At 50.8% G+C, this 14194-nt stretch overlaps 4 protein-coding genes across 4 annotated transcripts; 2 read left to right on the top strand and 2 right to left on the bottom strand.

The window, feature by feature from the left end:
* Positions 1 to 403: 403 nt before the first annotated feature.
* CNBC1950 (hypothetical protein) lies at positions 404 to 6021 on the top strand (the record flags this gene model as incomplete). Its single annotated transcript, XM_771611.1, has 7 exons — positions 404 to 479; positions 678 to 1234; positions 1297 to 4215; positions 4270 to 4587; positions 4636 to 5103; positions 5155 to 5276; positions 5385 to 6021. The coding sequence occupies 7 exons, from the start codon at positions 404 to 406 to the stop codon at positions 6019 to 6021; spliced, it is 5097 nt and encodes a 1698-aa protein (XP_776704.1).
* Positions 6022 to 6493: 472 nt separating this feature from the next.
* On the bottom strand, positions 6494 to 7945 carry CNBC1940 (hypothetical protein; the record flags this gene model as incomplete). The annotated part of the gene is made up of 3 exons (XM_771610.1): positions 6494 to 6711; positions 6772 to 7088; positions 7161 to 7945. 3 exons carry the CDS (start codon positions 7943 to 7945, stop codon positions 6494 to 6496), a joined length of 1320 nt encoding a protein of 439 aa, XP_776703.1.
* A 999-nt stretch (positions 7946 to 8944) lies between these two features.
* CNBC1930 (hypothetical protein) lies at positions 8945 to 9515 on the bottom strand (the record flags this gene model as incomplete). Its single annotated transcript, XM_771609.1, has 3 exons — positions 8945 to 9103; positions 9161 to 9172; positions 9225 to 9515. The coding sequence occupies 3 exons, from the start codon at positions 9513 to 9515 to the stop codon at positions 8945 to 8947; spliced, it is 462 nt and encodes a 153-aa protein (XP_776702.1).
* A 776-nt stretch (positions 9516 to 10291) lies between these two features.
* On the top strand, positions 10292 to 13597 carry CNBC1920 (hypothetical protein; the record flags this gene model as incomplete). Its single annotated transcript, XM_771608.1, has 5 exons — positions 10292 to 12119; positions 12178 to 12340; positions 12397 to 12564; positions 12655 to 12820; positions 12914 to 13597. 5 exons carry the CDS (start codon positions 10292 to 10294, stop codon positions 13595 to 13597), a joined length of 3009 nt encoding a protein of 1002 aa, XP_776701.1.
* Between the last annotated feature and the right edge of the window lie 597 nt (positions 13598 to 14194).

Genomic DNA, 14194 nt, shown 5'->3' with positions numbered 1-14194 from the left:
GGATGGCGGGTATATATATGTGCATACAAGCAGAGATGAGGAGAGTATATGCATGCAATGGCGAGATAGTTTTAGTATGGGATGCCGTAATCTGTCTGGCTGGAGCTTGTCCAAGCAAGAAGTCTGTCTCCTCGCATCATCTTAAACCTTACCTTTATTTGGCTACCACATATGTCTCATTCACATCTCAAACCATCCATATAATTCACCAGCGCTCCCATATCCCGCCCCGCCGTCCATCCCAGACGAATTCTGCAACGAACGGTATACTCGACATTCAGTTTCCGGAGACTTGCCACTTCGTCCGCCCACATCATTCTCCAACACCCGTCACTCGCTCCATCCAGCTGGACAGCAGCCTATGCAGCCTGAATAGCTCAGTACTCCGTCCTGAGAGTGGCCGATGACTCTACGCCTTACGAAAATGCCAGAGCGACACGTGCATGCCGACGATGGAGCAGGGTGGAGAGGTAATGGAGGTGAGTCGTCATTCTCTGGGCAAATCTTTCACCACAGAAAAGAAATGTTTCGTGCGAAACAAAAGATGGGGAAGCCCATAATTGATATCTCCTTATTCGTTATGTATGACGACACTTGCCACTCCGATGTCAAAGGGTGGCCCGGCACCTTGGTCACTGATTATCATTTTGGACAATTGACTGACGAAGCACATGTAGACATAACGTCCCCTTCAAGTGACCACATGGCTACCTTTTCTCCTCCTCCTCCCCCTCCACACTTTAACCCCCCAGCAGGCTTCCCTGCAGATTCTCCTTCAGAATCCATTTCGCCCCCCGGCAGCGCTACTATTACCAGTCCCACTAAATTCCTTCCCGTCGATACCGCGCCCTTCCGACCATCCTCTGCTTCCGTACGGCGCATCTCCACCGAGAGTGTCCCTACGCCTGGGTCAGGGTCAAGCTCTGTCTCATCCAGTCAGTCTGGCCATTCTGAGGGAGGAGGTCATCTGGTCGAGATGCGTGAGCGTCTTCGTTCCGAAAGCTCGACATCCTCAACGCCTCCAGGGAGAAGCAGAGCGAGCTCTCATGCTACTCAGGAGAGTTCTCGCTTGAGTATAACGAGCAGTAATGCATCCACGGAGACTGTCGTTGATGATAGCGCTGAGGAGCAACATTACGAGAGACTCGATCAGACACGGCGATTAAGCTCTGGAGTGCTTGCGCGGCTAGAAGAGCCGCCCGATTTTCCAATGGAGCATGCTTGGGATAGTGTGGTACGTCGTTTTCTGTTTTCTTCTTAAAGATTCTCTTACATGTACCCTGACAACTTCAATAGTGGCCAGCGGTGAGCTCAGTTCACCGGCATGTTCCGCCCGAACCTGGATTGTCAAGATTCCCTACAGCCCCTGTCTCGCCATTTGTCACTCCCTCCTTCTCTCCCGCTGTCATCGCAACCACCTCTTCAAATCGAAGACCGACATCTCCCTGCCTAGAGCCTCACGACCCCGCTTCTCCTATCAGATCAAGCGCTCAGTCACCTGGTATCGGACCTTTCCGATTTTCGCCGAGGACAGATGCAAACTCTCCCACCGGTGACCATCCACATACTATTCCGGATCTGGGAGATTACGGGAGAAGGCGGTCCATATCATCAGATGCGTCACTGATCTCAAAGGCTTCACCCACTGTGGGTGCTATACCTACCACGATTTCCAAGCACGGCAGATCCCTTTCCACATCATCTCCACATAGTCCAAAAGCGTTGCCTGCTCAAAATCAACCTCAGATACCATCCTTGTCGGGGCCGGCAAATCGTTTGACGAATCCGGGTGCATCACCTCCGCTCCTACCCAGCTCAGTGTCATCTTCTTCGTCTCTTAAGACTCGACCTCGGGGCCATAGCCTTTCGTCGGTGTCGCGAATCAAGTCTGGCTTAGAACCCCTTACACAGGCTACCATTCGTTCACCATCTCCTCTCACAGGCTTTGCACACCCGGCTTTCAACCTTTCTCCTCATCCATCCCCTAGATCATCTCCTCGAAATTCCCCGAGGTTTTCCCCTCATCCGTCGCCCAAGTTCTCTTCACATACGGAGATGCAAAAGCCAGTGGCGGGATCAATTCATGAAGCTATCGAGTCCCTAAGCCCCTCATCTGTCCTCCCACCGATTGCTCTCCCTCCGCCCGTCACACAATCTCAAACTTCGCTATCACCCACATCTTCATCATCGTCACATATCCCATCCCACCGCTCTCCGTCTCCTCCGCTATATGTTCCCCTCTCTCGTCCCGCCATCTTTCGTCGAGCGATCTCTGATTATGAGAGTATCCAGCGGCCCAACAACCGTTCCATTCCAGTGAATATTCAGAGGACACTAAGTGACTCGACAGATACCGACAAGGCGGATAGGGATCGAGATAAGGTTTCCTATGTCAAGACGCCAGGGGTGACATACGGGGACATGCTTGGCCCTGTCATTGGGGGGGCCTCAAGGTCTAGCGACAGGGAAGTGTGGAAGAGGAAGAGTCCTGGACGATCACCTCTATCTCTTCCCTTGCTCAGCCCGATGATTAGTGGTGGGGGTGATGATGACGAGGTGGTGGAGAGCCCGATGGCGATGACTCACGAGGAAAAGGCGGATCTTGAGCAGGTGCCCGTGGAAAGGAACCCCTCCTTCTCCTTTGGTGGCCGGCAGGAGCAGGGGCAGGCACCGATTACGCCTGAAGGCCAGGTAGGGAATCCGTACTCCGATTGGCCGGGGGAACCGATCACGCCCATTCCCTCCTCCCACGGCCAGCTGAACGAGCCGTATAGCAATGAAGTCGGTCTCGTAGACGAAGGCGATGTTCTGCCTACTGGCGATGCCGCTGGTGCCGCACCTGCCATTGGCTTTGACGAAGAAGGGCTAAACACGGTCGAGAGAATCTTCCTCCTGAGTAGGGCCGAGTATCCCTTTCATCGTGCATACATTGCGCGGGTGCTTGGTGACTTGTTGAATGAAGTTGACCCATGCGAGAGCGTGGAGTATGTGCTTCCATTGTTGAGCGGTTTGTCGATGGATGAGGATGAGTCGGTCAAGGAGGCATTTGCTCAGGAACTGCATAGGATTCTGTGGTACTTTTACTCAACTTGCAAGCTGCAGTTGGACGAGGTCGAAGGGCAGGGAGAGTATGGGGTGGATCAGCAAGGGATGATGGAGCAAGTAGAGCAGGCATACGAGCAGGGACAGCAAAGCGTTGGAACAGAGGACGCAACTCAAAATGCAAGGGTGGATGAGAGCGATAGCCTCTCTCCAGCCTTTAGCCCTGAAGCCAACTCTTTTAGCTCTGCGCCTGCTTCTCGCAAGGAGACTGTCACCATTACCTCTGAAGGGGTCAGTGTCGTTCCCGAGCCGACTCCTGCAGAAATCGATGCAGACTCTGTCGTGGTCGACGTTACCCCATCCCATCGCCAGTCACTCAACTCTTCAGGTAGTGCGACACAGTCTAGCTCTGGTTCCAGTCGTCCAATGGGGTCATCAAATATATCACCTGGGGATGATGCGTTCGATTACAGTACCCCCAGCTCGTCAGTATCTAATGAGACGGCGTATAGTCCCGGTATGTTTATTAACCCGCATGCTGACGACGAGGATGGACAAATTGTCAAAGAGGGCGTATTGGTCGACCGACCGGCTCTGCAAGTGAGCTTCTTCACTCCGCTTATTGGATCCTTACTTCTCAGCCAAAACCCCGTCGTCTCTGAATCGGTTCGCAACGGTGTTGTTAATATCCTTGCTCGTCTTCGCGGTCAGGGCGAGTTAACGGTCGAAATGTGGGGCCAATCAGTGCTACAGCCCGAACCTGACGAAAGACGGACCTTCCAGACCCAGATGGGCCCCCATCAACACGATCTCCGACCCTTCATGCCTGAAGATAAGCTCATGGTTGAGCGTGAGCTCTTGCAAAACATCATCATTGGTATGGGTAACCTCTCAACCGACACTTCAGAGATGGATTTTGGAGATTCTGAGGCGGCTGAGGACCAAGAGGCTTTCCAGGCACAACTGATCCAGGAAGCCATTGCAGGTCAGGCGACGAGCATAAATCTAATTGGCGCAGTATGCGAGTCGTATAAGGAAGAGGAAGTGCTGGAGCATGGATTTGTAGATGAACTGTTGAGGGCTGGGGATGGGGATGGTATTGTGAGGGCAGAAGCGGCGGTGGCAATGAGTTCTTTGGCAAAGATGGCGCCAGTGGAGCAGGTGTACAGAATGGTAAGTGCAGTGTTCATACCATACGAGTGGAGCGTGGCGCTGACGGTCAAACAGATCCCCTTGTTCGAACAACTCTGCAATGATCAGTACGATCAAGTCCGACAATCTGTTTGCATGGCTGTCCCTGCACTTTGCAAACGTATCGAATCACTGGATTACCGTCGAGAGTTTGCTATCAAATCGATTCAGGCTTTGACTAGCGCTAGTGAAGATGTGCGGATGTCGGCGTTGGAGATGCTTGGTGAAACAATCTACATTTTCCATGAGGATCCAAGAGGACCACCAAAGGAGTTGTTAGATATCTATCTGGATGATTCAGAAGTTGGGGATGGGATCACAGATTCGGATTGGGACACCATTGCCATGTTCAATGTGAGTAACACCCTGTTCTAAAAGCGACCGCCAGCTGAATTATCGCAGTTCCCTGGTGTATGTTTGACTTTGGGACCTGATAGATGGCACGAGTTACGTGGCCTTTTCGGTCGTCTCCAAGCGCGAGCCGGTGAAAAAGTCACGGCTACCACCGCTGCCTGTCTTCATGAGCTTGCAAAAATCCTCACCCCTTCTCAGGTCGCTGAAGATCTTCTACTAGTTTATTCAACTTTACTCAAAGGGAACGAAGAGATCCGTGAACGCGTCTTTGAGCATGTTGAAGTTATCATCGCTTCTGTCCCCAGGGAAATTGGCTGGAAACTATTCCAGAATCTGGCGCACTCTTGGTATGAAGGGACGCTGGGTGGATGGAGGGCGAGGGAAAAGTTGGCGTGGCGCATACCAAGCTTTCTGCGGACTTTTGCAGGCTGGGAAGGCCAGGAACAGGTTTTGGAAATGATGAAGGCTGCGCTGTTGGATCCGTTTGCTGCTGTGAGAGATGGGGCTACCAATGGTGTAAGTCGTCTTGATCAGTATTTTGTAGGGCAACGTCTAACCTAAATATAGATTCCCAAATCATACGAAGTCATTTCTGAAGACCCAAACTCACACATCGCGTATATCTTCCGCTCTATCCTTCTCGACCTTGGCGCGTCACCTTCCTTCAAACAGCGACTTACATTCGTCCGGTGCCTCAGAGAGTTTGTGAAACCACCGCCAAATCGTAATGCTTTCGAAGATTTTTTTCTCCCGCAACTGTCTCGTCTTGCTCGCGACGTGGTTGACATTCGTCTCAGCTTAGCACAAATTATCGCCGATCTGTTCGTCGTAGGCGCATACTATGCCGATGTTGCTCAGGGTATCCCTCAAAAAATTCGAGAGCTCGCCACGGTTTTGGCAAAGGACGAGGCTGTAGACGTACGCGATACCGTTCGAAAGGTCGACTTGAACAGACTTGAAAAGGGTAAAGGCGTACCGTACGAGATTGAGGACTCAGATGTTCCCAATCGATCTGTGAAGCCTGACAATATGGATGGGTCAACGATATCAGACAAGGCACCTAACTCCCGAAATGGCGCCGTCGGCATTACTGGTATGCCGTCGACCGGATCGACATCAGCCTCCATCCGGGCGTCAGAATCTAGTAACAGCTCTGCTGTCACCTCTGCCTCTCTGTCGCGTTCATCGTCATCGCAGTCTTCGGTCTCGGCAAATAATACACCTACGCGCAGCTGTTCACCTCACATACAAATCCGCCAAGCAACCGAGGATCTTCATGATAAATCAGAATCTTCTCACACCTCGGAGGATCTCAACGAGGAAGTGACCCCAACATTGACTCAGAAAGAATGGTTTGGAGAGCAGAGTATGAAGGAGGAAGATCCATTTGCTGTGTCGTTCAAAAATGTGGCATCCGAACCTGGCAATTTGTAGTCATGGTAAGGCGAAGAGCTGGGGGAGAAGCAAGAGAGACGATGTCGTGTCACAATATGATAAGAAGCACTTTGTATCGTTTATAGCGCATATTTCTGGTTTTCTTTACACTTTCTATTTCTAGGGATCGACTACAGTCTGGCTTGCAACGTACTTATTATTATTATCGGTTCTTTTACACATTTTACAGCAGCATAATTATTCCAGTATTGTAGTCGATTAAGAAACTCTTTAGACTCTTCCGTAATAACGGTAGAAAAACCTTTATGTACAATGCAGAAAGCGCCCATAGTTTCAAAAATGTTCAGAAGGAAAACAACAAATGCCTCATCGTCAAGGTGCATGAGAGCAATTGGCTCCATCTAAAAGCTACAATGCCATCTCTCTAATAGGCGCTACAACGGCATCCACTTCTAGCCAGTTTGCAGGACAAAAGTCGTCAACTCTCTAGGCCTTGCCCAAATAACCTCGTCTAGTCTGTTGTAATCTCCGGCGGCATGCTCCATACTGCCCTCGTTGAAGTACCCCATCTTCGCCTGTAGAAAGTGACTGGCATTTCTCCTTCTTCCCTATCCGCCATATCTACGCTACCGACAAAGTCGTATCCCATAGCAGCGTTGGTAATGATTCTCATTATAGTCAAGTGGATACAGCGGGCAGAAATGACTGATTGTGTTGTATGGGCCGTCCCTACATTTGAAATCCATCGTTAGCGGACAAGAGAATTGATAAATCGAGACGTTGACTGACAAGGTGCCCCGCGTAATCTCAGTTCTCTACAGTGTCTCTCCCTAACCCTCGCATCTCTCACACCATCCACCCACCAGCTCTTGATTCCTTCCTCCACAGCTTGCCCAACATCCGCTTCGGCATCAATGATCCAGATACGGTCGTGAGAATGGAACGCTACGGCGAAGAAGACTGGGTCTGGATCTGGACGCGACGAAGAACGCAGGAAGATGAGCGTGTCCTTGCCCGAGTCTTTCGCAGATGTTCGGAAAGAGGACGTAAGATCGTATCCTTCCCTGGCAAATTCTGTGAGAAGGTTGAGAATGATCCTCTTGGAGCTTTGAGTAGATATTTTTAGTCCTTATGATTTACGAGCAGTCTTTTGAAAAATGGACGTATCAAATACTCACGAGACTTTTTCCGAACTGCTGGGCACCCAAGCTTCACCCCTGAGCGTTATTTCCCATACACCTCCTTCACACCCTTTCTCTTTGTGTCTCCGCATCAGCTCTGGCTGATAATCGATCTCCTGTATTTTACTGATACCCTTCTTCCACGCTCTGTTCACTGCATCGAGAACGACTGTCCGAAGGGCAAGCGGCAAAGCGACGAAAGAAAGGGCAGAGACGGATGAAATAGTCATCATGAAGAATGGGAATTTCTGGGTGCCGGCACCTGTAGGCAGCGGACAGTAACCTTGGAGGGAGGACACCGACGTTGCAGGCGTGTGAGGCGATGAAGCCTCGTTATTATCACCGTCGTTATCAAGTAAGAATGAATCGATTGTTTCTGACCTGTCAAACGTCATAGAAGACATGCGCTTGTGGAGGCTCGCGAATGTTCCGCTACTTGCACCAAAACTTGGGGAGGTTGACTCGCTAGCTGTCTGCGATGGGCTCGTAGGATTCTTGAGAATGCCATGAACGAGATTATTCCCGCTCGATTGCGTCGACTGGCGACGGTCGGCATTAGAAAGGTTGAAAGGAGCAGTTAATGGCGGTAGAGCAGATGTCTGAGAGAGGGCAGAAGAAGATGCGGGAGATTGTGGTGGGGCGAATGAAGGGGGAGGAGAAGCTGGGGAAGTGTCCGGTAGAAAGGCCGATGTTTGGTCCGCCGAAGAAGGTTCTTCAATCTGGGGCCGCTCTTGGCCTGAACGGCTTAGGCGATGTATCACACGTGGGATATGGAGGGGCATGTGTGATTTCTTGGGAACGGGAATATGTGGAGTAGAAGGAGAAGAGATGGCAGATGCGGAAGATTAGATAAAGATGGAAGCGGATGTTCAACGACAAAAGATCAATCATGAGATTAGGTGGCAGCGGCTATTGCAACATCCTTTCCGGCGTGCCTGGCTGATATCTGTGGACTTATGCATCTTGAGCAGTACCAGTATTTATAAGTTTTAACACAGGCGCTCATATGAGATGCAGGACTTCTTTACAGTCCAGCGATGCAATACAGGAAGTGGCGAAGCATTTCGCTGATGGCTCATATTATTTTGCTCTCTGTAAATCTGTGAAAGCAACGCCAAGCATATCTAATAATAAAAGTTTGTAAACACGCTCGACATACGTAAGCCCGTTGGCCGCTGAACATCTGACGGATAGTACGCTTGTTTGATGACTTCATCATTCGCTCGTCCGTCCTACCACTAGCAAGGAGTGAGAAGCAAATGGCGACGAATAATAACCTCATAGAATATAAGTAGGCAGAGTACAACAGAGCCCACGATGGCAGAATGAAATGGCAAAATATGACAGGTATCAGTAGCATGAGCAGACTCGCGAAGGAGAATTAACGAGCAACCTTTTGAATTGAGATCAGTTGAATGATGACGATCCTCCTTTCAGTGATTCGACGAATGAATGAATGAAAGCAGACAATCTTTTGTTCAGGCCTTTTGAAGTTTTCCAACTGCCGTAGGTATGATCACCTATAAGAAGAAACTGCAGCCACCAACTCATGAGTATTCAAACCAGTCCAGTCCGTACGTTTGAACAAAGTTTCGTGCCAAACAACAATCCGTCCAGACAGAGAATATCCACCAATCCGACACCAATTCTGCCCGTTTTATTCCATCTACCAACCATTTACCATGGCCAGCCTCGGGGCCGTGTCTCACTTTCTCTCAGTCAGTCCCTGATCTATCTCATACATGTAATACCCATGAACAAAGAAATGCAAGATGCAGCGTCTAGAACCCTCGATCAGACAAAAAGTCCTTGATCTCCTCAACCCAATGTCCCTTGATTTGCACTTCACCGTTCGTCGGCTTGACGGTGGCTTGTGGGGGTCGCGTGAAGGGATCGAGGTGAGATTGCTCAAACCATTCGTTCAGCTGGTCCTTGAGAGTCTGGTTATCTGATTATCAGCATCCGAGAGATATGGTGAGCGGTAGCAATAGTCTTACGTGAGAATCACCCTGTCAAAAGTCATTCAGCAATGATTCGCGATACTCTTTACACGAAACTCACCTCAATCTTCCTCACGATAGTCTTGCAACCACCGTCATTTCTATACTTTGCGTACACTGGCAACTCTCCTTGTCTAGTTCGCATAATGTGGTACCATTTTTCTCTTCTACCGGCAAGATCGAATTCGGGTTCGGCAGCTTCGGGCTGGGTGTATTGAGTGGTGGTGGAAGTGGACTGTGATAAAGGCGCAGTTGCGGTGGAAAGGTTACGAGCGGAAAGAAAAAGAGGAGTGCGTTGTCTGAGGGGCGCAGCAAATGTTCTGGCAGCGAGGAGAGAGCGTCTGGCGAGCATTGTGAGTGGTATATGGGTTGGCTTTTGGGAGGTGTCACAGGGAAAAGTGTACAAGAGGCTGAATTTCCCCCCCGCGAACGACACGACCCAAGATTTGATCCCGTCGACATCTCTTGGACAGGCAAAGGTCATAAGCGCGGCCAGGGATGGTCATGGTTTTCACTTCATCGCGTATTCGACTCTCTACGGCGGTCCATTTAGTAATCCTCCTGCCATGTGAGCTCGGGGCCTGTCGCCCATGTGCTTCAATCTCTCCTCCCCAATGATCTTGCGGAAAGTCGGCGGATATAAGAGTACAAGTCTCGCCAGAAGAGCCCTGATCGTCCCACTTGCTTGTTCCTCTCGTGTCCCGCGTTATTTGGCTGGTACGCTGCCACAGATGCAAAATGTGCCGATGTTTCGCACGGTGCATACGATCTCTAGCAGCTGGCAGATGCGCCTGTGATACTGGCCATCTTGTCTGATTCCGCACTCGCGAAAAGAAACCTCCTGGTAAACAGGGAGGATACGGCTCGCGTCGCCGGAAGGCGGTTAGTGATCCGAGGGATGGCAGTACATGGTGAAGCGGCGATGGGCCGATGACGAGTATGCATGGTGGGGACGGGATGTCTGTTGCATGGCCACGCTGGTGTGCGGGTTGTTAACAAGTATCGATGCATGCATATATATTATCCATTTGCTATTTCTGCTGTGTTTGTGTAAAATTTGGTTCCGTTGTTCTCCCCTCTTGACTCATCACTCTCTTATTCCTTCGCTGTGTTGTATGCTCGTCCCCAATGGCTTCACTCGCCGCCGCCCCCTCCCCGACCTCCTCCACTCCACCTCCGTCCTCCCCCTACGCCCGCCTGTCCGCACCCACTATGGCCAGAAATTCCTCCTCCTCCTCTTCCCGCTCCACTGCATCATGCTCCTCCACCTCCTCCGTACAGGCAGTCCCCATGCGCCCGCCGCCCATAGAGACCTCCACAGCAGCCACAAGCAGGTCACAGCTTCCTTCCAGTCGCCACAGTGAGAACGAGGCGGAGCGGGATACGAGTTATACCAGTCCCGGATTGAGTGTCGGAGGACGAGGCGGATTGGCCAGGAATGGCCCAAGATCAAACAGACTTGGGACAAGTCCACAGGCGAGGCATGTGCCGCCTTCTATCGTGGCCTTGTCGCCATCACCGTCTCCGATCCTCAACATGGTCCCCAAAAGACAGTCAAACACTGAGACTGTGTCGGGTACCTCGCCAAGTACACCTCTCGGCAAGTCCTTTTTAGCCCAGCAAGATCTCTCACCGAATAGCAACACCATTCCTCTCCGCGTAACCATCTCTGTCGACCCGAATGAGCGACTTTCTCATGATCGCGAATCCCATTCTGTCGAACGACCTCGCTCAACGGGTAACTCGCCCGTACGCGGCCGGCATGGCCATTTGAGCACGCCGTCATCACCTACAAGCTCGTATAGGGCGCTTGGCGGGAAGCCAAGGACGCTTAGTGTCGACGCGGGGCAAAACTGGGGAAGAAGTCAACGGAATCGATTGAGAGATGGCGATGATCGGGAGCGTCGTCAAAGCCAGGTTTCAAGCGCCAGCTCTGGAGCACTCAAGAAACACAGCTTGGACGACTGGGTCCTTGGTGAAGAGCTCGGCGTCGGGTCCTACTCTACAGTCTACTGTGTCACCCCTTCTGCCAACACACACTCTCCTACTTCTCCCCAACCGGCCAGAAAGTATGCCCTCAAGGTTATCAATCAGGCGCACCTTATTCAGGAGAAAAAGGTCAAGTACGCCATGGTAGAGCGGGACGCTCTTATTCGATTATCTGATCCTCGACCTTCCAAGGGCCATAAGCGAGGAGTATCGAGCTCTTCGAGCAGTGGGTATACCCAGACGGGAAGCGCTGGGAAACGCAAATCCACCGCTAGTATAGGTGGCCAGTCCAGTGTGGCTTCAGTCGCTGGCGGGGCGGCCAGCAGCAGCAAGAAAGATACGCGTGATCGCCTTTCCATCGTAACCACCTCTAGCGCCGCTTCCAGCCCCGTCCTTACTGCTTCGAGTGGTAGCACTCAGCTCTCTCCGACTGCAACAAGTGGAGGTGGTGGCAATACCAAGGGCAGGCGACCTAGCCGCTCAGCCGAACCTCCGACACGGGTGCAGGAACAGACTGAGATGCTTATTCATGATCGAGGAGATCGACAGGAGACACCGTCACGTGAATGGGATAGGGATAGAGATTGGGACAATATGACAAGGTCTCGTCCTCCCTCACCTGTACGGGAAGAGTCGACTGAAGGCGGAGAAAAGGACAAGGACGAAGAAGAGCCAGGGGCAAGCTCTGAAGATCTCGGGGCTGCCATCCACCTTACCCTTCCTCCACCTCAGATACCGTCTACCCCCGAACCACGCAGTTCACCCCTCTTGTCAGTCGACGGGCAACGTACGAGCAGAGAAACCGCTCGAGATCGACCTCACTCGACACCTAAACGCCGGCGTCAGTCATTGGCACCGAGTGAGAGATCAATGAAGAGTGGGAGTACTACAGGCAAATCGCCTGCTGCTGCTGCACACCCGGGTGTTGTCAGGTTGTTCTCTACGTTTAACGATTCTTCTTCACTCTGTGAGCGGATTCATTTTCCTGGTTTATAGGGGTAGCGAGCTAAACGAAAGACACTTAGACTTTGTGCTGAGCCTTGCGAGTAATGGCGAATTGGCGTCGATGATTCGCAAATACGGCTCGCTTGATATCACTTCTGCACGGTATTATGCCGCTCAGTTGATTGATACTCTTGAATTCGTGCATTCCCGAGGTGTCATTCACCGTGACCTCAAGCCGGAAAAGTAAGTGTTTATTGTTATTATTATTTTGGGTTTGCATGCTGATTCACGTATCTTAGCATTCTTCTTGACGAGGATATGCGTATCAAGATTACAGATTTTGGAAGTGCCAAGATCATTGCACGAGAAGAGCCGGTCGCAGATGATAGTTCAAGAAGCCGATCGTTTGTTGGGAGTGCGGATTTTGTCAGTCCTGAAGTCTTGCGAAACGAAGTTGCAACCACGGCGTATGTTTTACAATGCCTTTTCCCAACCTTTCGTTCTTTTTGTTTTGTTTAATTGCTGAAACTTGATTTTGTCTCTTTGACGTAACACAGATCCGACATTTGGGCTTTTGGGTGCATCCTCTACCAGTTTATCTGTGGGAAACCGCCATTCCGAGGTGCAACAGATTACTTGACCTTTCAAAAGATCTTGAAACGGGAAATGGAGTTTCCTGAATGCATTGACAAAGATGCAAAGTCCCTCATTGACACCATTTTGGTAAGTCTTGAACTATCTCTCGAGATGGAGGGTTCCAGACATTTTTTATATTTTTGTTTTCGCTCACGCGCGAAAATTTGGAAATCTGGTTAGAATCTCGAACCCAATCTCCGACCTAGCATTACATTCATCAAAACCCATCCATTCTTCCAATCTGTCGACTTTTCCACTCTCTGGACCATCCCCGCTCCTCCGATTTCCAGTGGTTTGCGAGAACCAAGCAAGTCGACGACGTTGGCCCAGCTTGAAGCGTCGGATATTTGGGGTGTGTTTGAAGGGAGCGATGTGGGCGAGGAGGATGAGGATGGGTTTGAATATGATGATGACTTGTCGTCCCGGGCTGGAGACGGTGCAGAGGGAACGGGACCCATGTCTGGTCGGCAAGTCGCCGCTAACGCGGTGCACCATGTGGATAATCCGAAATTATCGACTCGTTCACGAAACCATATCGATCTTGGCCAAGATCTCGACCATCCTCGACCTGCCTATGCCGGTTCTGGCGCAGGGAGACGCGGGAAGAAGCAAAAGCAAAAGGAGAAGGAGAAGGGTAATAATGCGAGAGGATGGAGTCACGGGAGTGAAAACCCGGGTGGGAACCGCTCGGCGTTGGGCGGGTGGTTGGGAGAGATGTGGGGGGAAGTAGCTACTTTTGCCCGCGATACTTTTGCCACGGGCAAAACTTTTTTGCCGGGCGGCGGCGGCAGAGCTTTGGAGAACCGCTCGGGCAAAAGTCCCCAGCAGAAACCGGCAGACACCGCCGCACGTATGAGAAAATAGCAGTGGTGCGTGGTGCGTGGTGAATGAAGTAGGCTCCGACGCTTTTTGCGGACATTGGCCGGTTGCCGAGGCTTGTTGCAAACTGGGACGTTTGGCTGGGCTCGTTGGAGTGATTTTGGCCTTTTTCGGACCATTTTCAAACAGCCAGCCACTTTTTTTTTATATGTGCGAAGATCTTTTTAAGAGGTTGTAGGGAAATACTCAAGTGTCCTATTGGTTAATCGATTCAGTTGGTTCCGTTCCATTGCCGCCCACAGTATATAACAGGAATATCGGCTCTTTGGTATTAATTCTACGGAATGGTCGATCTACCGAATAGCTATATTACGATAGGTCGTTGAATAGTGTAGTGGTATATTGAACTCGGGTCTCATATCGAGTTGTTGTGTGTGTGTATCAATATAGGCTCCATCAGTATAGGCTCCATGAGCGTAAGCTTGACAGTTATGTACTTCACTTTGAATCTACCATGAGCGGTTAGGCAAAGAGTCAAATGTCATTTGTATCGGGTTTGCTTTTTCTTTCCACATGTAGTAGTCGGGCGATAAGCGTATTGCTCCCTTTTCAAATGCAAAATTCGACGGTTGACGGTCCGAG

This window comes from Cryptococcus neoformans, chromosome 3, assembly GCF_000149385.1.
Source record: "Cryptococcus neoformans var. neoformans B-3501A chromosome 3, whole genome shotgun sequence".
In the NCBI taxonomy this organism is placed as follows: Eukaryota; Fungi; Basidiomycota; class Tremellomycetes; order Tremellales; family Cryptococcaceae; genus Cryptococcus; species Cryptococcus deneoformans.
The sequence above is the reverse complement of the archived record's forward strand: the minus strand, read 5'-3'. Positions and strand labels throughout refer to the sequence as shown.